Raw genomic sequence first — 27,719 nt, 5'->3', positions numbered from 1 at the left:
CTTCAAAGAAGTCAAGCAAATTTGTGAGCCAAGATCTCCCTCGGCTGAACCCATTCTAACTCCGTCTCATTAAATCATGTTTGTCTACACCGATATGGGCACCGTTTATAGAATCAGGGTCTTTGTTTATACCAGGCTCTACAGTAGTAGTTTTAATTCTGCTATCCTGTGATAGCTTCATTATCTAAGAAGCATCGCCACTAAGTCCAGAGCTGGTCTGTGAAGCCTTACTTAACAGTCCAGAGAAGTACGGCCATGTTGGCCCTGGAGAAAACTGAATTCTTTACAGGCTGTGATAGCTGATATGAGACCAACCCAATAATTATGCAAAAGCCTTGGTTCAAAATTGCATGTGAAGAAGGGATCCCTCTGATCTCAAGGTTCAAATCTACATCCATCCTTGCATTTTTCTTAGGATGTGTTTGATTGTAGTATTTATTCTCACACTCCTCCCCCTCACCTTTATCAAGTCACGTTAGGATATTTTATCACCAGCCATTGCAGTAAAAGCTCCGATGCTCATAGAATTCCTATGAGCGTCAGAGCTTTTACCGTAGTGGCCGGCAATAAAAAAAACCAGAGCGGCTTGATAAAACGGGGTCACCGTTTTTTCTTGCTAGGGACTTATATAGCTGTTTAGCAAGTAAACTATCCAGTAAATAAAAGGCCTTACAGCCTGCAAAAAAATCCAGTAAGTCTGTAAATATTATGCTATAAATTATCAGAAAAGGGGCAGAAGCAGTGCCCTAAAATTTCAGAACCAAATTTATGTATTTATTTATTCAATTTTTTTTTAGCCTATCCTTCCAAAGGAGCTCAGGATGGGTTGCTAATCAGGTACTCACAACACAAAGAGGCAATGGAGATGTCAAAATCAACTGATACTTTTTAGATGTTTTAATTTTATTAAAGGACACGTGACCATCAGTTGATTTTGACATCTCCATTGCCTCTTTGCGTCGTGTGTTCAATTGTAGTTCGAGCCTTGGTTCTTTCTTTCCTTTTAATCAGGTACTCAAGCATTTTCCCCGTCTGTTCTGCTGGACTCACAGACTATCTAATGCACCTGGGGCAGTGGAAGATTAAGTGGCTTGCCCAGAATCAGAGGGAGCAGGGCGGGGATTGAACCCACCACCTCAGGATGCTGAAGCTATAGCTCTAACCGCTACGCCACGCTCTCCTCATCTGGAAGATATGATTGTTAAGTCTCGATTTCTGCCCTGCAAGCTCAGCATATGCAATTATACCATAAAGTACATTTTATAAGTAAAAACAACTACTAATTTTCATATTAAAATCATTAAAAGTATTAATTACTTATCCAACGCGTAAATCTTTTAAGACCTTTCCTTCAAGCGTAAGATGACTGGAAGCATTTAAGTGATTTCTATAATCCACCTCCATGTGCTATTAAAACTGAGCGCTCAGATCTGAAGCAGTAATACTTACAGTAATGAACCATGTAAACAGTAAGTAAAACACATATTAATGAGTGACAGGGAGAACAAAAACAGGTATCAATTGGAACTTCTTTCCCTCAAAAAAGCATCCAGTGAATGAACAAACTTTGGTCCTCAGTGCTATGGGCCATGTGGTTGGCCTGCCTCGTCTGCAAGGTTCAGAATATAGCTTGCAACATCGTCTTCTGAAGGGGCGTCCGACACTACCCACGAATCCTTTGACCCGGCCACTTGTAGGCGACATATTGGACAGTTCCTGTTGCGATCGCTCCTGTTTAAGATACAGCCCCCACCCCCATGCCCAAAGATAAAGTTACTTGTCCATTTTAAAATGTTGTTTGTTTTTGGGGTTTTTTTTTTTCAAAATTCATTACAAAAACAAAAAAAGAAAAGATCCATTTAGAACCAAAGGAAGATGGTAAAAGCAACAGAGGTCAACACCGTGTTCACAAGATTATTATTGACAACTGGAAACATAGGAAGTGACTTTTTGTAAGGTTTTTACTGAATGCAGTTTCTGCTTCCTACACCCCAAGGAAGGAATCCCCCAGGCACATAGCTAACATCTATCTATTTCTGTAACCCAGGGGGTGTTCACGGAGCCCGTACCAATTTCTGTCTCATTCCTGAGAAAGCAATCTCTAGGCCTGTGCAAACATTTGCTCATTCTGGGACTCAGGAGAGGATCCTTGGATCCACACAGACTCCAGTTCCCCTTATCCTGGGACTCAGAAAAGTGATTCCTCAGCTCCATACTCACTCCTCGCTTTTTCTGTTCTCCAAGAACTGCAGGATGAGATTCTGAAGCAATAACATCCACATCACAGGAGGAGAATAGGTGAACATGTACTGTGGCCATTTTCACAACAACTGTAATAACTACTAAACTTTATTTTTATTTATTTAAATTTCTATACCGTTCTCCCAGAGGAGCTCAGAAAGCACAGTTACTTACCGTAACAGGTGTTATCCAGGGACAGCAGCATATATTCTCACATGTGGGATGACGTCATCTACGGAGCCCCAATGCGGAAGCATTTTCAAGCAAACTTGATTGAAGATTTAAGTTTGCTCTGCTGCTCCACGCATGCGTGCCTTCCTGCTCCACCAGGGGGTGTATCCCCTCGTGGTCTCCAGTTCACTTAACTAGCAAAGAAGCCAACCTCGGGGAGGTGGGCGGGTTGTGAGAATATATGCCTGCTGTCCCTGGATAACACCTGTTACGGTAAGTAACTGTGCTTTATCCCAGGACAAGCAGGCATGATATTCTCACATGTGGGTGACCTCCAAACTAACTGAAAAGGGATGGAGGGAAGTTGGCAATTTAAGCGAATAGATTTCGTAAAACCGATTGGCCGAACCGGCCATCGCTCCTGGATAGTGAGTCCAGACAGTAGTGGGAGGTGAAGGTATGAACCGAAGACCACGTGGCAGCCTTGCAGATTTCCTCAATAGGTGTGGACCTGAGGAAAGCTACGGAGGCTGCCATCGCTCGGACTTTGTGTCCCGTTACTCGACCATGCAGCGCGAGACCAGCCTGAGCGTAGCAAAAGGAGATGCAATCAGCCAACCAGTTGGACAAGGTGCGTTTGGAAACTGGGTGACCTAACCGGTTTGGGTCGAAGGACAAAAACAGTTGTGGGACTTTCCGGTATGACTGAGTGCGTTGGAGGTAAAAGGCCAACGCTCTCTTGCAGTCAAGAGTGTGGAGCGCCACTTCTCCGGGGTGAGAGTGGGGCTTGGGAAAAAACACAGGCAAGACAATGGACTGATTGAGATGAAAATCAGACACTACTTTAGGTAAGAACTTTGGATGGGTGCGGAGTACCACCTTGTCGTGATAGAATACCGTGAAGGGTGGGTCCGCTACCAGAGCTTGTAACTCACTAACCCGCCGGGCGGAAGTGAGCGCGAGCAGGAAAATCACCTTCCAAGTGAGGAATTTTGGATGGCATTTGTCTAGGGGCTCAAATGGAGGTTTCATTAGTTGAGCCAGAACCACGTTAAGGTCCCAAACCACCGGGGGGGGGGGTTTGAGAGGAGGGTGGACGTTCAGAAGACCCTTCATGAAGCGAGAGACTAAGCGATGGAGCAAGAGGGCTTTCCCTTCCAGGGGCTGATGAAAGGCCGCAATCGCACTGAGGTGTACTCGAATGGAGTTGGTCTTTAGGCCGGAATGAGATAATTGAAGTAAGTAGTCAAGGACCAGAGGGACGGGGACCGACACCGGGTCCTGGCTGTGGGAGGAGCACCAGGTTGAGAATCTGGTCCACTTTTGGGAGTAGCAAGTTCTCGTCGAGGTCTTTCTAGAGGCCTCCAATATCTCCTTGACTGATTGAGACACGGGAAGAGCAGTTAGGGGGAGAGAAACCAAGCATTCAGATGAAGAGATTGAAGATTGGGATGTAACAGCGAACCCTGACCCTGTGATAGTAGAGAGGGAAACAGAGGCAGAGGCAGTGGATCTCTGACACTGAGTTGAAGTAGAAGGGAAAACCACGGCTGGCGTGGCCAGCGAGGGGCAATCAGGATCAGGGTGGCTTGTACTGTTTTCAGGTGGACAAGCGTCCGCAGTATCAGAGGAAATGGCGGGAACGCGTACAGGAACCTTCCCTCCCAGTCGAGGAGGAAGGCGTCGGCCTCAAGTCGGTCCAGGGAGTACATCCGGGAGCAGAAGAGAGGCAGCTTGTGGTTGTGGGGGGATGCGAATAGATCTATTTGAGGCGTCCCCCACTTTTCGAACACCTGTCGTAGGATCTGAGAGTGCAGTGACCACTCGTGTGGCTGGAGGAGGCGGCTGAGTCTGTCCGCCAGACAGTTTTGTTCTCCTTGTATGTACACCGCTCGAAGGAAGGTGTTGTTGGAGATTGCCCATTTCCAGAGGCGCAGGGCTTCCCGGCAAAGGGACCAAGACCCTGTTCCCCCTTGTTTGTTTACGTAGTACATTGCTACTTGGTTGTCGGTTCGGATGAGAACCACTCGGTCGTGGAGCAGATGTTGAAAAGCTACAGCTGCGAGATAGATGGCCCGAAGCTCTAGCACGTTGATGTGGCAACGACGGTCTTCTGCTGACCACATCCCTTGAGTGCGTAGGCCGTCTAGATGGGCTCCCCAAGCGTACTCCGACGAGTCCGTGGTGAGTATCTTGCTGTGAGGTGGGGTGAGGAAGAGCAAACCTTTGGAAAGATTTGAAGAGTCGGCCCACCAGCGGAGCGATCGTTGCAAAGAAGGTGTCACTGTCACTGGGCGGTCGATCGGGTCCCGGTCTTGACGCCATTGAGAGGCCAAGGTCCATTGAGGAATTCTCAGATGGAGGCGGGCGAAGGGTGTGACGTGGACGGTGGAGGCCATGTGGCCCAGAAGAGTCATTATCTGCCGAGCTGATACCGAGGTCAGCAGGGAAAACCTTCAACTCAGACTTACTAACGCCTCTAGACGCGGAGGGGGGAGGAAGGAACGGAGGCGAACCGTGTCCAGCGTGGCCCCGATGAACTGTAGGGACTGGGAGGGGCGTAGTTGGGATTTTGGGAAGTTTATCTCGAACCCCAGACTTTGTAGGTAGGTAATAGTCTGTTGGGTCGCTGAGATAACCGCTTCCCTGGACGGGGCTTTGATCAGCCAGTCGTCCAGGTAGGGGAATACCTGGAGGCCCTGGGAGCGTAAGGTTGCTGCGACTACCACGAGGCACTTGGTGAAAACCCGAGGTGACGATGCTAGGCCGAAGGGGAGGACACGGTATTGTAGGTGCCAGTCCCCTACCTGAAAACGCAAGAACTTGCGGTGAGCGGGGTGCACTGGGACATGTGTGTACGCCTCCTTGAGATCGAGGGAGCAGAGCCAGTCGCCCTCGTCGATCAGGGGGCAGAGTGTCGGTAGGGAGAGCATCCGAAATTTTTCCCGTACCATAGGTCTCCCGTTTTTTTCGGTACCAGGAAGTAACGGGAGTAGAAGCCCTTCCCCCGTTGGTCGGGGGGAACCTCCTCCACTGCTCTCAGGCGAAGCAGGTCTCGAGCTTCGGAGAGGAGTAGGGGTAGCTGTGTCCGGTTGGGAGGGCAATTCCTTGGGGGGTTGTCCGGAGGGATGGCCCGAAAGTTGAGAGAGTATCCTGATGAGATCACGCCAAGGACCCATGCGTCCGACGTGACTTGTTCCCAGCGAGGGTAAAAGGCTTTGAGCCGACCCCCGATGGGAAGGAGGCCTGGGACTTTGGCGGAGGGGGCCCGCCCCCTTCCGCGTATCCCATCAAAAGGACGGGGATGGTTTGGTAGTCGCAGGTGGTTGGGACTTGGGCATGGCCCGGTGGTGGGCTTGCGGATGCCTGGGTGGGGGCCACGAGAAGGCAGGGGTGGATTTTTGTGGGTAGCGGCGCGGAGGGGCCCTATACGGCCTGGACGCGGGCGGTTTGGGCTTTTGTCGGACAAGGGAGGCAAACGAGCGTTCATATTCGGAGAGGCGTTTTGTAGCCGCCTCGATAGTGTCATCGAACAGTTCTTTTCCCACGCAGGGGAGGTTAGCCAACCGGTCCTGTAAGTTGGGGTCCATGTCGACCAGGCATAGCCAAGCTAGTCGGCGCATGGCGATAGCAAAGGCTGCCTCTCTGGAGGAGAGTTCGAAGCCATCGTAGGCCGCGTGGAATAGATGGAGGCGTAGGTTGGAGAGGGATTCCAAGAGCAGGCTAAACGCTCCTTGGCGGGTGGCCGGTAGGTCAGTCTCAAAGGCTCTCAGTAGTCCAATGAGGTGTTTGAGGTAGGATGTGAAGGTGAAAGTGTAGCTTTGCACCCTAGAGGCCATCATCGCATTTTGGTATAGTCTCCTGCCGAACTTGTCTAGGGTTCGGCCTTCTCGGCCTGGGGGGACCGCCGCTGAGACCCGGGAGGGGTGGGCCTTTTTTAGGGAGGATTCTACTAACAGCGACTGGTGGGAGAGCTGCGGTTGTTCAAATCCCGGAAAGGGTACTGTGCGGTACTTGGCCTCCATTTTGGAGGGCACGGCTGTGACCATATAGGGGGTCTCCAGGTTCCTGAAGAGGGCCTGTTGGAGTATTGGGTTAGGCGGCAAGCGAAGGGACTCTCTGGGCAGTGATGGCATATCCAGTTCCGCTAGGTATTCTTTAGAGTATCTGGATTCGGACTGGAGGTCTAAATTCAAAGCGTGGCCCATGTCCTGGACAAAGCGCGAGAAGGATGGTCGGGATGTTCCCGAGGCCCCGTGCGGGGTCGGTGAACGAGACCTCCGTCGGTTGGAGAAGGAAGGGGAGGCTTCCCTCGAGTAGCGAGGTTCCTGCTCCGATCCAAGCTCCGAGGCCGGGGAAGCACTGTGAAAGTGTTCCGGGGTCGTGGATCTCCGACGTCTCGAGGAGCCCCTCGGAGACGATGCCGGGGTTCGGGGTACCGATCAATGTCGGATCGGTGACCTCGACCTGGACTCCCTCGGTGAAAGCCCGAGACCTCGGATCGGAGCCCCGGTCCGAGGGGGAGTTCGGAGGATGCGTGGGTTGGAGAGTGATAACTCTGCCACCCTCAGCGGTCCCGTACGAGGTGTAGGTGAACGTCCTCGTAGAGTGGGAGAACCCCAGGCCTTCTTAGAGGTACGGCGGTTCGAGGTTTCTGTTGGTTTGGCCCGACGTTTTGCCCTGTGGCGGTCTGTGGAGGGAGAGCGCCTCGGGTGCCTCGGCAAGGAGTCCGAGGAGGATGAGATGCGGCGAAATTTGCGCACTTTTCCCCGAGGTGGCTCGACGCGAGGCTCAGGCTGGTCTGGCACATGCGGGGTCGGGGTCGAGGCAGAGGCCGGTTGTAGATGGGCCATTGCAGCGGACAGCTCCGACGAGATCATTGCTCGGAGTAGGTCCTGGAAGACGGGCACGGACAGCATCGAAGGCATGTCCCCTGCCTCGGTGCACTCCACCGGGGGCGACCTCGTATCAGAGTATTCCCGTGTGGTGGAGGCACGGCCCGAAGGCTTGGAGGGCTTCGTCGGGGCTGTAAGCATGGGACTTCCGCCATGCGTCGCCGGTGTCCCCGAGGTTGGTTTCTTCACTGGTACAGAACCTGAAGAGGGGACTTACCCGGAGCCGAGGCTTTCTGTTGTCCCGAGGACTTCGGAGTCGAGTCTCGAGGCGATGCCGAGGTATTCGGGGCCGAGGTCAAGGCCGGGGCCGACCTCGAGGCCGAGGTAGAGGGTTGGTCTGGGGCAAAAAGATCCACCATGTGGGCTTTCTTTCGACGGAGGGCCCGGTTCTGGAAAGTAGCGCACTGGGGGCAGGAGTCGGTTGGATGAGCGGCCCCCAGGCAGAGGATGCACCGGCGATGCGGGTCTGTGATGGAAAGAAGCCGCTCGCACCGGGTGCACTTTTTAAAGCCGGTCAAAGGCCGGGACATAGAATCGAAAGTGGCCGCGGCTCGAGTAGCCACGCGGACCCGGAAGCCTCCGGGTCGATCAAACGAAGCAGGAATCAAGTTGAAGAAGGTAAAACCTTTGCGCACAGCGACTTAAACGATGAAAAAACAAGAAAATCGCGGTGCTAGAAGGCAGTTGGGGCAGAGCCTGAAAAAACACGACTTCTAGGCTCAGCGGAAAATTTTGAACTGGAGACCACGAGGAGATACACCCCCTAGTGGAGCAGGAAGGCACGCATGCGTGGAGCAGCAGAGCAAACTTAAATCTTCAATCAAGTTTGCTTGAAAATGCTTCCGCATCGGGGCTCCGTAGATGACGTCACCCCACATGTGAGAATATCATGCCTGCTTGTCCTGGGATAACAGTTTATATGAATTTATTCAGGTACTCAAGCATTGTTCCCTGTCTGTTCTAGCAGGCTCACCATCTATCTAATGTACCTGGGGCAATGGGGGGATTAAGTGACTTGCCCAGGGTCACAAGGAGCAACATGGGTTTGAACTCACAATCTTAGGGTGCTGAGGCTGTAGCTTTAACCACTGCGCCACTCTAGAAATCAAAATGTAGCAAAAGTGAGCCAAGCACAGGACAATCAAGCTATTGTGACATCACTGATGAGGTTGGTTCTTAAGCATTGGTGGAATGAAGCATTATGATGTCACAATACCAGCTCTGGTTATCAGAGGATGAAGCTTTTCACACTATTTATTTATTCAATTTTCTATACTTTTAGGCGACTTGCCCAGGGTTTCACAAGGAATAGCGTAAGTTTGAAACCCAAAACTTCAGGGTGCTGAGGCTGTACCTTTAACCACTGTACCACACTATCCCCCTTCTTATTGCTGTCGATTTGTCATCTCCTTTTTGTCATCTCCATTTTAGCCAATGACTTTTATTCCTCCCAACCACACCTGAATTATATGTACAGTAAGACAACAGGATTTGTTCCCTTAGAACATCCACATAAACAGGACACGTTCCATATCAGTACAGAGAAGAACATAGGTGATTCATAATAAATGTTTGTTTTCTTTCTCTTCTATTCTTTTCTCTCATTTTTTGGTTTTGATTTTTACTCTTTTTTTTAACATTTACAGTAGATAACTGAGTGAATTTGAAAATTGCAGAATGTCACAATAACTTTTACGTATGTTTTTCTTCCAGATGTAACTATCATCGTAGTCTATCCAATCCAAGAACTAGCTCTCAAACAGATAACAGAACTTTTGAGGAACTTTTAACCTTTAACCCTACTCTACAGGTCAGCCTCAATGTGTTTCCTCTATTTCATCTGTGCCTGATACTAAAAGGAAAAAAAAATATTCCTTCTGTATGTCTATGGAAAATTTGTACCAAAGCTGGAACCTGGATGCATCAATCTACACACTTAGTGAAAAGGAATTGAGGCAAATCTGCCACAGATAATGCAAACAAAATCCGAGCGCTACTTTTGGATCAAAGATAGGCTCCGTTTAGTGGAGTACAATCACTTGATTTCCACGGGATCCTTCAAGGATCATTTGTTTTCAACAATATAAATAACTTATCACCAACATAAGTATGATTTCTTTGTTCCTTGTAAAATAGCTGCTTGTTAGAAATAAAACTATTTGGAAATTTTACATTAGTACACTCAATGTAACCGGCTTCTGATTGCAGAAGTGAAATGTACTCCAGCTACTTGAAGGCCACCTGTCAGCACTTTGGAAAACTGGTAGCCTCAATGAAAAGTAAGGGGCGAGTCATGGTCTTGATATACTGCCTTTCTGTGGTTTAACCAAAGCAGTTTACATTTTATTTACAGGTACTGTTTACTGCCCCTGAATTTTGCATCTGAGGCAACAGAGGGTTAAGTGACTTGCACAGGATCGCAAGGAGCTCCTACACTTTGGAACGCAATGCCTCTGGAATTACGGGAAGAATCAGTCTTAGAACGTTTCAAAGGCAAATTAAAAACAATTTTTAAAGATGCTTATAACCTAAAATCCTCTGCTTCAATCTTTGCTCACAGACAGGATTCCCCCCCCCATATACAATCCTTAAGTGGCTTCCTTTACTATATGGACTTCTATTTCTTTCCCATTACCCTCTGTTTCCGTGCGTTGGTTGGTTTGTTTGTATTTTTAATATGTACAGTATAAGATAAAGAAATAAGTAGGGGGGGGCGCAGTCTGAAAATGTGTGCATCATTTCTGAGAATGTTCTCTCGGGGGGGTTGGGGGGATGCAAGGCTTTAAGAGCAAAGGCTCTTTTACAAAGAGTGTGCACTATTGATGGGCTTGTTTTCATTGGCCAATGACATTTCCTGTGTCATCTTAAATGAAAGCAAATTCCTAGAAATAAGCTGCTTTATACAGGGCCTAACTACTGAAGTGCCAGAAGGATCCGCAGTTACTATGTGCTAAATGTAAAACCTCCGAGAATTGTTATGCGTGTCTCAAGCTTTTTCCCCATCAGCGCACAGGAAATACCACCACTGTGTGTTAACTGCGTTGCAGATCATGTGATGCATTTAGCTATGTTTTGTGCCGTGTTATCTGCCATCACTTTCTGCATCCCCATGACTAATCCATCTGCTTATTAAATCTTTATCAAATACAAAATGGGAATCTACTAGACACAGAACATTTTATTGCATAGCCCATCACTCAGGAACTCTCTCCCAGCTTCCTTCAACTATTTTCCCTAGATTTTGGTGAGAATCTTATCAGAACTGTGCCTGGCTTTGTCTTCCAATCCCTGCATTTCTGTTAGGCTAAGTGGTGCTTTCCATCACTACTGATATTGATTTAATCTACCTTTTTTAGTTTCTCTCTTCTTATTTCTTCTCTCCTATCAAATTTATGGTATTCTTTTTTTCTTTTTCTGAAGATTGTTAACAGCTTTGTTAGTTCTTCAGGAAGAACCGTTAAGTGTGATGATTTTTCCATTTAAACTGTAAAATGCAGCCCCCTCCCCCATTCTGTCTCCAACTAAACTAAAACTAAACTAAACCTTAGGCTTATATACCGCATTTTCTCTATAACAATAGAGCTCATAAGAACATAAGAAGTGCCTCTGCTGGGTCAGACCAGAGGTCCATCGTGCCCAACAGGTCCAGGACCTGTGTAGTAGACCTCTAGCTATACCCCTCTATCTATCTCTAGAAAAGAGAACAAGTACAATATGAATTTGGAATAGTATGGAGAGGAGCAGAATTTACAACTTTGAAAATAGCCAAGTTTTCAGATGTTTTTCGAAATAGTCGGAAAGAGTCCAGATCGTGCAGTTGAACAGAAAAATTATTCCACAACTCAGTAATTTTGAAAAGTAGAGATTTCCCTAGTTTGCCAATGTAGATAACGTCTTTCGACGTTGGAAAGGCCAATTTAAATTTTTGAGTAGATCTGGTGATATCAGATCTTACAGAATTCCAGGACAGGAGAATTAAAGCTATTAATCAGAATTAAAGCTATTAATGCAGATATTACTGTGTTCGCTGCAAAGGTGGTGCATTAACAACCAATATAACTTACTAAAATAGGCCCCTAAATGCCTTACCACTTGTCGATGCACTTCTGACAGAAAGAGTGTGCACACGGCAGAATGAGATCAGCTCGACTATCCATGCAGATACAGCATTCCTCCTCATCGGTCAGCTCCTTAACCCTAAGATACACAGACAAAGGAAAACATGAAAGCATTATCCATAAAAGCAGTCTTCTCTTTCTGTCCACTATCGCCACTTCTAAATAAGTGGAAAAGCACATAACATCTTAGTATGGCTTCACAACAGGCATGTATAAAAGTTAAAGAAAATACAGTATATATTGGTCACATAACTTGCTGTAAGTCACAGAGCAGATCAGATGGGCTGATGGTGAATTCAGATTTGAAAGTTCTGAACTTAGATTTCCTTATCCGAAGAGCCTTCTGCTTCAGTCACTAGATAATAACATTACATTACATTAGTGATTTCTATTCCGCCATTACCTTGCGGTTCAAGGCGGATTACATAAGAATTGCCATGGAATTACGAAATATATAAGACGGATTACATAAGGATTGTTGTGAAATTAGGAAATACAAAAGGTAATTTGAACATTTTAGATTTGCTAAGGAGTAGATAGTATCGTAGGTGAAGCTTGGGACGGATCTGGTCGTGTTAAATAGGTTTTATGTATTTTTTGAAGAGTAGGGTTTTTGTTTCTTTTTTGAAGATTTTGTAATCTGTGGTCGAAGACAGCAGGTTGGTGAGTTGTCTGTCTAGTTTTGCTGCTCTGGTGGCCAGTAGGTGGTCATATAGAAGATTCATACTGAACTTAACCCCTAAGACATGACTACTAACCCAGAGTCCATATGTATCAGGAGGCTTGGAAACTTAATATCACACTTTAGGGCTCTCAGAATTCTAATATTGTTCTTTAGAGATTCTGAACATAGACTAATTTGTAATTTCATCTTAATCTTTTAAAATTTGACAAGCAGCCTTCCCCTGTTCTTTTGAACTTCCAGCTCAGACTTACCTCAGTAGACGCATGATGGTCTCCATTCAAAGCTCCCTGAGGGTTTTCCAAATTTTGTCTGATCTCGCACATATCTAGTCCAACCAATGCAAGGATAGCAGTCCCATTCCCTCCACCACATCAAAACAAACAAATGGCTTAGAAGCAGCCAGTATGTGTTGCTCTTGAGCAACGATGGAGAACTTCCTCATCCTAAAGAACTGGGTCTGGGGAAATAATTAGGACCCACAGCACTGCATCACACTGCTGGCGCTCCGGCTGCCCTCTCCTGCCTCCCTTTGCGGTCAGAAAATACCGCGAATGTCCAGGACTGCAAATTTGCGAGGGAGCACTGTACAAATACATTTTTTGAAGGGACTGTGTCTGGGCGTGGAGAGTGGGCACGTCTGCATTAATTAGCCATCGTCATTTTTGCGACCACAGCATTTGACAATTTCATACTCCCGAGGTAGGCCTAGTGGTCAAAACACGATTTATGTTGAGTCATTGACTTGTCCCTTTTGAAGTACAATAAAGGTCCTCATTTCTAACATCTACAGTGCCTACTGATTTTTGATCTACTCTGTTTGTTCTTTTGGGTGCTCTTTCACAGAGGACTTTTTGTTCTTCTGTTCTTTTTCCTGGTTAGCACATCTATATTACCATACACTATTGAACAGGATTAGCGTGTGAGCCCTTACTGCTTACAAAACAGGTTGTGGTAAGTGCTCACTAATTTCTACTAATGCATTAATGGCAATCAGAACATAGTCATTAATTCCAGAAAGAGAATCAGCTATTTTACAGCTACACGCTATGGCTGTAAGGGCACGCTATGGCCATTTTTTTACTACAACTTAGTAAAAGGACCCTTAAGCGACCTCTGATCTACCGTAGGTCAATATAATGGTACTGTGATTTAAAAGTAATTTAACATTTCAATCGATGTACACATTATGCATTGTTTCTGAAAATTCTGTTTTAGACTTGTAAACTGCTTTGGGTTTAGAAAAGTGAGTAAAAGTTGAAAACAGAAACCTAAGAAGAACAAGCAGATAGACTGTAATGCTCTGCATTTTATATAAAAACAAGATAATCTGTAATAAAGCAATACATATGAAGGCCACGATTATCTTTTTAGTAGAAATTTAAAAAAAAACAACATTTCAAAGTGCTGTAGCAAAACAGCCTTTTTCTGAAAGATACCTGGCTCAGAAAATGCTGAAAAAATATTTTCTGACCACAGAAGTCTACAGCTGATTTTTTTTAAAACAAACATGAAAACTGCTGAAAGTAGCACTGTCAAAACCATAAGACTGAATGTTCCTGCTGTAAGATAAACAGGAAACTCAGAGTGAGAAGAAACGCCTATCCTGAATCCAACTCATCAGGGTGAGAAGGAGCCTGCAAATTTAGAGGAAAACAAGGATGAGAGAAAGGAAGGGAAGAGCTATCTGTGATGCAAACACTTTACCCTTTGGGGCTGTGGAAGAAAATGGCTTGCTCAAAACAAGTTACAAATGCATATGAAATCCATGCTGTATTCAGACAGTAAAATAAAGTCCAATCTGGTCCATACACATAATTTATTATTACCAGTATTATTGAAGCTTTTAGGCGGGTCATGTAGGTCGGTGCATTTTGTTACCTCAATAGTCTTGAGCATTAACCATCTTTAATCTATGATTATAGAAGAGCTTTCCAGTACCTGTATTGACAGACTTTCAGTACAGAACAGTTAAAGAATACAAAGCTACAACTTATATATTTTTTATTAGGCAATCCTACACAGATAATCCTACAGTCTGAACAATACCATTTTTATTTTTAAATTTCATAGACTGCTTAAAACTAAGCAGTTTACAAAAGAACATACATAATATTAAGACAAACAATATAAAAATCAGATGTATGACAGCATTAATTCTTTGCAGTTCTCGTAAACTTCATGTTACAGGATCTACAGTAGATCAGAATCCAAATTCTCTCATTAACAGTTCTCATAAACTTATGTACAAAATTGCCTTAACAGTAACAATATCCTCCCTTCATATATTACATGAAAGAATCCACAAAAAATTGAGTTTTCAACAATCTCAATGTCCCGGGAAGGGAATTCCATAGTTTTACACCAGTGACGGAAAACATGGGCTTTTCTGATCTTACATAATGAACTCGCTCTTCTTTAGCGGTGATCAATTTCATGTCTCCCTCAGACCTCAACCTTCTATTTGGTTGAAAGATTTTCCAGAGGCTTCGGAAACACAACGGAACGGACCAATATAAAACTTGGTGCACTGTTGAGAGCACTTTATAGTACCGTGTTTCCCCAAAAATAAGACCTAGCATGATTTTTAAAGATGCTCCTAATATAAGCCCTATCCCCCCCAAATAAGCCCTAATTAAGATCGCCGGTGTCTTGCGCGCCACTGACTATGAACCGCATTTGCCTCTTAATGCTGCGGACATTTGTGGCTTTAATCGGTAATCAGCTCATCTTCCTTTTGGAAAATTTATTGTGATGACGCTCTTGTCGAAGTATGTTATAATGACAATTTCATGGTATGTATATAGAAGTGTTCATAATTTTTAAATTATGTATGCAATGGCAGAATATAAATAATAAATGTTTATGTTTTATTAAAACTTGTTATACTGCTTAAGCATACAACAGATCTAAGCGGTTTACTGTATAAATTCTATTTTTAAAGAAACTCTAATACCGAGAGGAAAGACCTCAAAGAATAGAACTAAATATAACATCATATTTGTCTTAAAAAAGACACACTGTGTCTTAAAAACACAAAACAAAAAAAGACTATAAGCACCCACTCTGCTGAGTTCCAGTCCTTTCTTGCACTAAGCAGTTGGCACTGGACTTTACCACATTAGCTGTTTTTAACCATTTAATTGGCAGATAATGAAATGGCTGCTTTATGTAACTTGATGGTAAGCGAGCAAAACAGTGCCAAGTAACAGGCATTTGGAGATGCAGATCTCCCATAAGAGCCATAGAAGACACATGTTGCTTCTGAGCAACAATGCCAAATAAAGGGTTAAATATTATACTGAAACAAAAAATTTGGCCAGTTTTGCATCAGCATTTATTTGATTTGTACTACTGAAAATGATTGGAAAAAAAAAAAAAATACCCGTTTTTTAAGAAACAAAAAAAAGTCTCTACAGAAAAACACAGCTGTAGTAAAACGTTCCAACCTGCCTACCTTCCTAAATTAGACCTTCTCTTTCCAAATTGTTTTGGTGAATGACTAAGGGGGATAATTACTAAGGTGTGATACAAGTTGGGTTTGTACCACACCTTAAATTCACCACACGAGTCATTAACCTGTGGTCATTCACTACTGCACGTTAGAGACTCCCATGATACACAAATAATGCTGCTCATAATCAACCTCACCAGCAGCATTATTTACCATATTTTTTGCCATAAGCTAACGGAAAAAGTTGAAAAGGAGCAAGAACATATTCAATCTATGCAAACAAACACTACACTTTGATTTTGTAATCTCGTAGCTTATTTCATTTCTTCTGGTACCTTGTTCAGAAGATATTACATATGCTAATGTCAGAACTATTAAAGAGACAATGCTTCAATATATCCCATGTTTTAAGAAACCAATCGCTTGCTAAACTGTGTGTCACACACACCAGCTACAATGCACATCAAACACCCAGATTACTAACAAAAAGTTGTACGAGTATTTGTGCTTCTAGTATATCAATATTTAACATTTTTCTGAAGAAAACCTACATACAAACCTACATGTACAAACCTACATACCAGAGGTGTCCAACCTTGGGCCTTACAACACAAAGGAATCCAATGAAAACTGCACATTCCACTGAGGTTTTCAGGATTTCTACCACTACTTATTTTTATAGCGCTACCAGACGCACATGCCTAGAACTGCAAGGTACAGGCGGAATAGAAGTCACTAATGTAATGTAATGTAATAATGCTGTACGTTAAATTCAAAAGAGCTTACAATCTAATTATGACAGACAAAACAGGACAAAAAGGGTGAATCGGCATACACGAGATCTATTTGCATGCATACTGGTCAACAAGCATTTTGCTACTGGAGTTCTGTCACCTGTAACTTAACAAGGGCAACATGCTGAATCTAAATCTGAAAACAGTTTTCGTCTACCACATCCTAATTTTAAGTTATGTGTCAGTTTGTGTTTATATAATTTTTGTCAATAACGTTACCGTGAAGCATCGGTATTTTACTGTTTCTGTAACTTTTACATCCCATCGACCCCAATAATCAATCCGAAATCGTCAATATTAATGACAAACTCAAACAGATTCATTTATGGTTGGACAACAACAGACTGTCCCTAAACATTAATAAAACCAACACGCTACTTTTTCCTTGGAAAGAAAATCATAAAATATCTGTTCCTATTAAAATCCAAGGAGTAACGCTTAAACAAATTAACAAAATTCGGATCTTAGGTGTCATCCTTGACGAAAACTTAACTTATCATGACCACATTAGTTATGTAGTCAAAGCCTCTTTTTACAGATTACGTCAAATTCGTTCTATTTCGAAATTTCTCTGTGCCAAATCTTTAAACATATTAATTCATTCATTAATTATTGCAAAAATCGATTATTGTAATGCTTTATTCAAAGGAATGGCCCAAAAAGAAATCAGAAGACTACAGATCATACAAAATACATCTATTAAATTAATTACTGGGGCCAAAAAATTTGATCATGTAACCCCTTTATTACAAAAAGCACATTGGCTCCCAGTGGGACATCGAATTTTATACAAGCTATCTTTACTCACCTTTAAATCTTTATCATCCAAAAGTCCATCATTCATTTATAAAGTTCTAATTCCATACACTTCTCAAAAAACTTTACGATCCAATCAGCAACGTTTATTAGTTATCCCCTCTCTCAAAATCATAAATACCAGAAGACAGTATATTTTCTCAGTCACAGCACCGCAAACATGGAATTCTCTACCACTTTATTTAAGGGAGGAGAAAAACCTTGACAAATTTAAAAGCCAACTCAAGAGCTTTCTTTTTATAGACGCTTTTAATCCTTAATTGAATTGCCAATTACTCTTTTCAACTCCCTTTCACTTCAGTCAGCAATATATATATATAATTTTGTTTTCCCATCCATTCTGTGTATTGACCCTTAATTATCCCTCCTTTCCTATTACAAATTGTATTTCTTCCCTCTCTTTCCCAATGTTTCCTGTCCAAATTTGTCTAGTTTGTTTTTAAATTGATTTTTAGATTTTATTATATTATTGTTAATTTTTTATTATGTATTTTCTGTAAATGTAAATCGCTTAGTAGTTACGATAAGCGATTAATCAAATATTGAATAAAACTTGAATAAAACTTGAACACAATATTGCATTTTATGACAGTTCATCGATCACATATACCAATAATTTGGAAGTTTATACTAAAATGTGATTGTGCTGCTTTTTCTACCTGTGAATTTTTATATTTTGTTTGTTTTTGTCTAAGATATTATAATTATTATGAGCAGATGAGGTTGTGTTAACTATCCTGATAATTTCTGTTATGTCTGCAGACAATTTATTGCACAAGATCAGCAAAAGAATCTGTCCAGCAGACTTCAAAGTGCATACAAGCATTATTTTGGCTGTAAAGTTGGTGACCAAGATAAAGCGTGAGCACCTCATGCATGCTGCACTGTCTGCTATTCTGGATTAACACAGTGGCTGAATGGGAAACGGAAGAAGATGCCTTTCGCTGTAGCCATGGTGTGGCATGAACCAACAAATCATCACTCAGACTTATTTTTGCATGTCAAAAACTGCTGTACCACAAACAGGAATAAATCAAAAATTGTGTATCCTGATTTCCCATCAGCAAGTAAACCCAATTATGGTGAATCCAGTTCCAATTCCTTCCACTTCTGCAGCACAATGTGCCGAAAAGTTCAGATGAAAAATGTGCCTCTGCTGCTGTCGAGGAGTTGTATGAACCTGACGTGAATGAAAAACTACCTCACCTGCTAACTCAAGAAGATCTTAATGATCTGGTTAGAGACTTGGCACTGTCAAAGGTGAAAGCAGAATTGTTGGGTTCAAGGCTGAAGCAATGGAATCTTTTAAGGTAGTATGATGGGAGACTATTGTTGGTTCTTGCAAAGCGAGACAAATATACAGTACAAGCGTAAAAGCAAGTGTCTCAAACATTTCTGAACATGCTGACATCACTTTTGTGTGAGTTAAGAGAAGCGTAAAGCGTAAATATATGCTGCAACATGTCTCTAAACTAAACTTTAAGTTTATATATCGCATCATCTCCACGGATGTTGTGGAGCTCGGCACGGTTTACAAGAACTTAAAATATAGGAAGAGAAGGAAAAAAAAAGGTTTACATGAACTTAGTTAGAGAAGAGTAAGGGGGGATAGAATTACATTTTAGTGAAAAGCCAGGTTTTCAGTTGCTTGCGGAATGATTGGAGGGAGCCCAGGTTCCGCAGCGGGGTAGTAAGGTCGTTCCAAAGACCTGTGATTCTGAAGAGAAGGGATTTTCCCAGTTTGCCTGCATAGCGAATACCGTGTAGAGAGAGGAAGGATAATTTATACCTTTGGGCGGGTCTGGTAGAGTCAGGACTCGAGGAGTTATAAGATAGTGGGATTAAGGGAGGAAGGATGCCGTGAATGATCTTAAAAGCCAGGCAGGAGCATTTGAAATGGATTCTGGAAATCACTGGGAGCCAGTGAAGTTTGGCTAGGAGTGGGGAGACATGGTCAGACTTGTCTCCTTATTGTCTTCGTATTTGTTTTCAAAGTAAATTCTTTAACACAAGTTTGGTGGGACACAGTTCATACTCGCAATATTGTGCCGATATGGCAAACTGTCTAAAAACAATCAGTGGTGTGTATCTCAGAAACTTGACATGCTAGCTGAATTTCAATTACAGATCTGAAATCGGCGTCATTAAATTAACTAAGAACACTTCTTAAGTTCTCAGTAGCAAAGAAAAACTTTTTTTTGTTGACCAGTGTTATATGCAAATAATCTCGTGCATATTCAATGTGGGGATCCTGAAAATCTGTCCTGGCAAAGGCTGAGGTTGGACACCCTGATGTACACTGTATACGGATATTTCCATGAAAGCCCAGAGAATAGCAAAATGCAGTACCTTCCCATCCATAAGCTGGCCTGGCAGGAGGACACGGATGACAAATTCTCAGCACCCTCGGGGACAGCAGTCTCCTGTGCAAGAACTCCTGCTGCTTGACTGGTGATATCCCTATACAGCTGAATAAACTGATACAGGTTCATAATCCTTGAAGCTTCCAAAATCCCACTACTTTTGTTAATCTAAAAAGAGAAAAAGGAGCAGAATCACTTTTCGTTATTCTCTAAACCTGGAATATGTAAGTGGCAGACTGCAAGAATTTATTTAGAAACTACAGCAGTGGAAATGAAAAGCAACTATGATACTAGACACTTTTGTAAGCTGGATAATAAAAATGATATTCAAAGATTATGATAAGTTATTTAACAGTGAAGCAGATTTCCTAATATCACTTAGCATTCTATTTCTTGTTCTATATTAAATTTGAAAATGAATACTATACTGTATATATGAGGTAATATAAGACATTTACACCTGCATTAATAGTTTTAATTTTTAAACTAAATAGTTTATTTATATCTTACAATACTGAAGCTGTTAAATAGAAAATAGGTCCCCAAATACGATTTTGGCAAGCTGCCATTTATGTTCAGCCAGGAGGAATTAACTCTTAAAATATATTCCCTAGAAATTAAATCCAACTGGTTTATTTAAAAATTATGCTCAGATTGGTTTAAAAAGGTCTAAAATGTAACCCACCTTAGTACAGACTATTCTAACAATGACCTTCCAAAGAGCTGAAGAGTCAGACCCTGGCTGCACCTCAAACAGGAGATGTTTGTCCTGTCCAGAAGCCAATTTTGCAGTTCTGCAACAAAGGAAAAAGTTGTAATGCTAATACAAGTTAATCAGATGGATCCTACAGGTACCATATACCCTGCACCAGCCTTTTCTAATTTTGAGATCAGCCTATGTAAAAGTTTGGAAGCAATTGCTCCAGCTACTAAGACTTTTTTGACCAGATCAACTTCATGTGAACATTAATGAAGAATGCTGCATTAGACTGTTAACTACAACTGGACTATATAATTGGGTTATTATGCCTCAATTGAAAGCATCCCATTCTCTGGTGGATATGCTGTAAGAGTATTGTATCAAGTTTTAAAATCATGAGGGGCAAAGGGCCTACTCTTTCTGCAAGCAAGTTTAATCCCTCAAATTAGAAATTGTTCTTTATGATCTGAAGACAACATCCTCCTATCTGTTCCTTCCATCAAGTGTTTATGCCTTGCTATGACTTCACAACTGCTGTTTCTCCACGATTGTGGAATTCTCTGCCCACAGATAACCAGACCTGAATTAATTTGTCCTTTTCCAAAGGGGGAAGACTCGCCTTTCTAGTCTGTATTTTCAGTTTGTACTAGTTTCTCCCACCGTTTTATTTGTTTATGGTTGTCCATGCCTATTTTGTTTAATTCTGTAATAAACCTAAAATATGTTATACTGGTGGAAAGTAAATAATGCAAAGTAAAGGAAGAGCAGTGACTCTTTACTATGATCTCTTGAGGTCTCTAAGCAAGTCTGGGCTGCAGGATGAATATTCACAAGATCTCTGCACGCACTCGTTCTTATAATCAATTTAATCATTACTTTTTTGCTTATACAGGCATATGTATTTTCAAGCAGGGTGGATTTGATTTAAATCACTCATGGTTTTCAACAGACTCATTCTTGCTGGTTCCAGGAACCTCCACGAATGTTGAAAACCGCAAATACAATTTTTAGCAGGGGAGACAGGAGAGGGCAGCCAGAGCGCCGGCGAGTGAAGGAAATCGCTCGCAGTATGCTCCGACCGCCTCTTCCTGTATTAAAGCTGGGCCTCACCAATCAGGAGCTGCTTTGACATGCAGAATCGCCTCCATCGGCGCTAAGCTGCCTAACACCAGTGTGAAGGCACCATTCACATCATAGATAGGCGCCGGAAATGTAGGCCAGGAAACCCTGGACACCATTTCTGGTGCCTACGTTTGCCTTAGGTATGACTGTATACCCAGCGCCATCGCGTGATTGACATACAATCAAGGGCTGCTTTTAAGGTGGCCGACAACAATGGCGCCAGTTAAAGAATCTGGCCCTTGATTTTTTTAATTCACATTTTATTATAGCTTTTGCTGCTATTTCCTGTAAGTATTCCACTGTATGTGCATTTCCTGAGGTATGAATTGTTTCTGCAAGAAAGACATTTCCTCTTCTGTTATGCAAGCACATACAACAGGATCACTATGGACATTACTCTACACATCAAGACTTACCCACAAATTTAAACACTGTATGAGTATACAGCTTCATGCTGCATAATTAAAAACTAATCCTTATTTCATGATGAATAATTTTTGGACTAAAATGTATCTTAAATAGAAAACTACTTTTAGATAGATTTTTCTTCAAAAGAAGCATTTTTAAAAATCCAGTTCAAATTAAAAAAAATCTGATTAAAAAAATATCATTGACTTTTATCTACCCTGTTTTCAGGACAAATGTGCCCAATTTTAAATAAGAAGTAGAGAGGGGAATTGAAATATCTGATCACAACATGGAAAATTCCCACTGTATTTTACGAGAGGCTCTGCTAAACACAAAGCCCTTTGAAAAATACCAGTATGGTTGTACAGGACTGCATCTCTCTCTCTCCCCACATCCAGCAGGAGCAGCGATTATAAAAAGCCATGAGGAAAAAAAAACCCATGCAACACCATCTCAAAATACATAAGATTTTTTTCACATTGCTGCTCCCCAATCTATACGCATACCCCAATTTCTGTAGGATTAGTCCATACCTCTGATCCCTCTTAGCTGACATTTGACCCCATACTCCAAGTCATCCTTTCTATTGGATCATTCACAAGCTATCCTATCCCCTCCACCAGACCTTTCCTGAACATAAAGACCTTCTCATCCAACCCCACCGAAAAAAGTTACAACCCATCTCCTTCTTGGCTTCACAAGAATCTCTTGTGTCTACTGTGAGGGGTGACTCCAGTCACTCTTTCTCTTCCTAGTGCTGGGTTTCAAAATGGTACCCATGACTCTTCATGGTACTTTCACAGTACTATTGCTAGGGGTCAAGCTCCAATTAAAGGGACTAAGGATCATTCTGGCTTACACTGGATACCAGGGACAGGATCAGGGAGTGTGGGTGAAGAGACTGCAGGATGACTTGAGGGAGGTCATCAAGGGGATAGCATATGAAATGGGAGGGAGGGAGGAAATCAACCATTATGCTTCTCCCTACCAAAAGACACTTATTTGTGCCTCAGGTGTAAATTCTGATGACCAGATTTTTTTTCTTATTTATGTGGATTCCCCTTGCAAGATGACAAAATCCAAAGTGCTATGATAGGCCCATCCTAATTAATTACTTTCTCTCCAAGCCAAAAATAAACATGGTATGCATCAGTTCCTTTTCTAAAATGTCACGTTACCCAAGTATGCCAACCTACATATATTAATGCTGCTACTTACACATCGGGATGCATCCAAATAAGGGCCTTAATGTTTTACATATCCAAATAACTATACTAAATGCTTCAGTGAGAGTCCCAGGTTTTCCAATACCAGGCTATAAAATCTTGTTGTCTACAATCCATTGTTCCTGAAGTATAAGATCTTTTGCATCCTGAAAGTTATTCTCAGTCTCATTATTTAATCAGTCATGTGGAGGCATGGACTAAGTTAAACTGGAGATTAAAATGATTTATCAAAGTGCCAGCTCCAGGGAGACAGAGTTAATACTGTATCCACCTACAAATGCTGTAGTTTGTTACACCCCAACAAAAGTGTTTTGGCAATTTTATTTTTCATAGATTTATTTTTTTAATTTAGTTGTTCTAATTCAATGCACCCGATAATATAACCATACTCCTTCTCATTTCTTAATTATTCAGATTATGCAATTATAATCTATAATGTACTATCCTTAGATGACAGCTAGGTGAAGGATATGAATGAAACATGTTACAGCAACTACATAAAAAATCTGGAGAAAAAGAAAACAATTTAAGCCTTACATATCATTAAGTTCAGCTACTCTGCCCAGGAACTCCTCATAAGTTAGAAAGCCGCTGTCACGAACCAAAGAGACATGCTTTGCCACCTTCTCTGGCAGCCTGCTCATTACAATTTGTGTCTGGTTTGAAATCTGTTGTCCCATGGTTTAAAGCAATGGTCCAAGATCAGTGTTCACTGAGCAATTTGATTTTGTTAATTTGTGCAGTTTCTGTTGAACAAAATAATGTTAATCAATCTGACAAGACTGATGCTTCACTCCATCACAGGAATTTAAAAAAAAAAACCCTCTACAAAGGTGGTTTTCACAGACATCTGATCTAAAACAGTCATATTTTAAGGTACAACATAAATACTGATAGAGAGGCACACAACATTGCACGTTGAACAAGAAAAACAAAACGCAGATAACGTGTGTATAAGTAAAACAATAAACATATAGAAATTGAAAATAATAAATAAAATAAAAAAGTGAGCTGACTACACATGCCAAATAATCTCCAATAGCCCACAAAAAAAAATCCTTTGTATTATAATTTAACATAAGAATAGCCTTACTGGGTCAGACCAATGGTCCATCAAGCCCAGTAGCCCGTTCTCACGGTGGCCAGTCCAGGTCATTAGTACCTGGCCAAAACCCAAAGAGTAGCAACATTCCAGAATCTCAAAGAGTAAGCAAGATTCCGAAACCCCAAAGAGTAGCAACATTCCATGCGGAATCCTCTTAGAAAAGCAAGAGTCCATATAGAATCCCAAATAGTAGCCACATTCCATGCTACCGATCCAGGGCAAGCAGTGGCTTCCCCCGTCTATCTCAATAACATACTATGGACTTTTCCTCCAGGAAATTGTCCAAACCCTTCTTAAAACCAGCTATGCTAGCCGCTCTTACAACAACCTCGGGCAACGCGTTGCACAGCTTAATTATTCTCCGAGTGAAAAAAAAAAATTCCTCCTATTGGTTTTAAAAATATTTCCCTGTAACTTCATCATGTTTCCCCTAGTCTTTGTAATTTTTGATGGAGTGAAAAATTGATTTTTTTTGTGGGCTATTGGAGATTATTTGGCATTTATGCACTGACCACATTATATATATGGAGCCGACTATATGCTATTTATTTTTAAAAACATTAAATCAAATGAAACATAAAAACAGCATCAAAACAATAAATTACCAAGAAAGTTCATAAAGTGTACAGTTTATACAATGACATCTCTTAAATGGAGAATATCGTCATCGTATTTTCTGCTTCAAGATTCAGGTTAGGGCATGGATGACTAGTATCTTTAAGGTGAGATACCTAAATAGCACCCCCTTTTACTAAGCCGTGGCAGAGGTTTCCACCATGGCTTGGAGCGCTAAATGCTCCAAAACTCATAGAATTTCTATGAGCGTCAGAGTAGCATATAAGCATTTAGTTCCGCGGGCCGCAATAGAAACCTTTACCACAGCTTAGTAAAAGAGGGCCTAGGTGAAGACAGGGAATGGGGGCAGGAGGGGAGGGGAAAATTGTGTGTAAATAGGTATCTCCAAAAAATGATTAAGACAAGCATTAACCCTTTCAGGACCAAGGGACATATTTGTCCCATAACTTTAAAATCCTATAAATTTTGATTGGGATAGTCTACAGTTCTAAATTTGATATGTACGGATTCCATATGATACTGCCTTTATGTAAACAAACTGGTTCCGACATTCATTCATTAGCGTCGTTGCCAGATTGACGAGAAGATTCACTTGCCACACTGTCCATAAGCCAGAAGTGTGATTTTTTAAAATAAAAATAATGATATTTCACAAAAAAAAAAATCAATTTTTTGGCATCTGCAAGCCCTTTTTACCATAAAAATGTCGTCAAAACCACAAAAATTGGCCTACGATCCTTATGGTCCTGAAAGGGTTAAAAAAAATTCTGTTTTTAAATCTCATCAAAAATATTTTAAGGAAACTTAACCCAAAGAAAACCAAGGGCCCCTTTGACAAAGCTGCGATCCTGCAGCAAATGCACCAAAGCCCACAGCAATGTGGCTGTGAAACTCCTTTTAGGACTGAAAATGTTTAATCATGTTATGCCTTTACTGTACAAGCCCATTGGTTATCTATTCCTTACTGTATCTCTACCAAGATTTTATTCTTGATCCATAGATTTTTGAGGAAAACTTTTGTTTCTGTCTCCTCTCTCAATTCCCTACAGATCTGCTCTGGCTCTTAGGTCTAATCAACAAAATTTACTGGCAGATCCCACTATTTACTGGCACTATCCCACCTTCTTTCATGCATATTCATTTAAGGCAGTGGTCTCATAAGCAAACCCTTTGCAGGGCCACATTTTGGATTTGTAGGTACTTGGAGGGCCTCAGAAAAAATAGTTCATGTCTTATTAAAGAAATGACAATTTTGCATGAGGTAAAACTCTTTATAGTTTATAAATTTTTCCTTTTGGCTAAATCTTAATAATAATAATATTGTAATTTATAGCTAAAGAGACATATGATCAAGAAACTGTTTTATTTTACTTTTGCGATTATGATAAAGCTCAAAATAGTACCTGGCGGGCTGTGAATTTAGACCACTGATTTAAGGGTATAGTTATCAGCATGGGCTACCATTAAGTCATGTTATTTTACCACTAACTCAAGTCTATTTTAGCCCAGGTTCCATTTTATGCAATACACAATAACTAAAGGCTCCTTTTACAAAGCTGCAGTAGTAGTTGCTGCTGTGGTAAACGCTACGACGCCCATGGGAATTTAATGGGCGTTGGAACATTTGCCATGTTTGTAAAAGAGGGGGTAAGTAAAGTTATATGTCTCCCCCCCCCTAAGACTCTATTAAGGTCTCAATTTTTAGTGTCCTTGCACCAAAATAGTGGGATCTGTCATTACAGTTCCGACTGGAGATGCCACTACTGAAATTTAAGATAGGGCTTAAAACTTATCTTTTTTTTCTTTAGCTTTTGGCCATGACGACTGTTTACCTATTTATTTAGGATTCTGGCCTGAATCTGTATAACTATATAGCTATGTTTCTCATGTTTGCTTTCAGACTGTACAGTATATTAGCAATAAATAGAAATTAAAGAAAAACGAAGGAAAATAAGATGATACATTTTACTACTACTGCTATCCAGTCAGTTGTGTCTTGCCTTTGGATATTCTGTAGGCCTGTCTTCACCATGCTGCCCTGTTTTCCACCACTTCCTTCAATTGCTTGATGTTCATTCCCGTGTCATTCTTGATGGTATCCAGCCAACGGGCCTTTGGTCTCCCCCGCTTCCTTTTACCACTGACCATTCCAAGTAGCACCTCCTTTTCTAGTGAATTCACATTCATCACATGTTCTAAGTAGGTCAGTTTCTTGCCTTCCATGGACAACTCTGGGTTTATATGATCAAGAACATTTGCTGGGAGCAATTTAGACCAATAAAAAAAATGTATCACTTTATTTTCCTCTCTTTTGTTTTAATTCTATTTATTACCTTTAAAGTGGACTAACACAGCAACCACACTTTATGCAAATAAAAAACATGTTTGGCAATAGAAGTTATGTCTTGAAACCTGACTACACTCGGAAACTAGGATCTAGGAGAGATGTACATGTAAACCTGGCTGTAGTCTGATTATATCAAGTAATAGTTGAAAGTAAATATACATTCCACTACTTTTGTAACAATTGTTATTACATTTTTCTTGTTTGCAATCACTGTATCGTGATAAACACTCAGTCTGGAGCATTAAAGGTGTTTCGTCTCCAAATATACATGCCAGAGAACATCAAAAGATATTATTTGGACAGGCAACACACTACCTTCAACAATGCTCTCTGCAAGTAATCAGTTTCTCATCTTTTCAGAACACTCAGTGTTTTTGTAAGTTCAGAAACCAGTAAAACTGAGAGCCAGAAGGAGGGCAGGCCCTACGGCTATTCCTTCAGAAGAAACGAGGCGCTCCCTCACTGGCTGGGCTCGGGTCGGTTTTAGGCAACCCCCACCGGCACCGGCACCCGCGGGGCTTTCTCCATCCCACCAAAAAGCAGAACCAGAGACCCCCCTGCGCGTGCATAGGACGGACATCCGCTTCGGCGGATCCCCCTCGCTCCGAGACGGAAAGCGCGCGAGTGCCGGCCGTCGCTCCGCGCGCTACTCCCAGCCCCGCGCGGCCAGCTACACCGAGGGGCGCCCGCCAGTCCCTACG

At 42.1% G+C, this 27,719-nt stretch overlaps 1 protein-coding gene across 1 annotated transcript; it reads right to left on the bottom strand.

Moving 5' to 3' along the window:
- RNF141 (ring finger protein 141) lies at positions 1–27,719 on the bottom strand. The gene is made up of 6 exons (XM_033928876.1): positions 27,334–27,719; positions 23,528–23,736; positions 20,220–20,328; positions 19,521–19,702; positions 11,397–11,504; positions 1–1,731 (listed from the first exon to the last, which is right to left on the bottom strand). The coding sequence occupies exons 2-6, from the start codon at positions 23,668–23,670 to the stop codon at positions 1,581–1,583; spliced, it is 693 nt and encodes a 230-aa protein (XP_033784767.1). The 5' UTR covers positions 23,671–23,736; positions 27,334–27,719; the 3' UTR covers positions 1–1,580.

The sequence above is a fragment of the Geotrypetes seraphini genome, chromosome 19 (assembly GCF_902459505.1).
Source record: "Geotrypetes seraphini chromosome 19, aGeoSer1.1, whole genome shotgun sequence".
Classification (NCBI taxonomy): Eukaryota; Metazoa; Chordata; class Amphibia; order Gymnophiona; family Dermophiidae; genus Geotrypetes; species Geotrypetes seraphini.
Note: the sequence above shows the minus strand (reverse complement) of the source record. Positions and strands in the feature narration are given on the sequence as shown.

Excerpts from the sequence above, each read along its gene's own strand:
- RNF141 (XM_033928876.1), bottom strand. The coding sequence starts at position 23,670 with ATGGGACAACAGATTTCAAACCAGACACAAATTGTAATGAGCAGGCTG. Across the intron at positions 20,329-23,527 it reads GTAGCTGAACTTAATGATAT|AACTGCAAAATTGGCTTCTG; the intron begins GTAAGGCTTAAA and ends CCTTTGTTGCAG. Across the intron at positions 11,505-19,520 it reads GCCAGCTTATGGATGGGAAG|GGTTAAGGAGCTGACCGATG; the intron begins GTACTGCATTTT and ends TGTGTATCTTAG.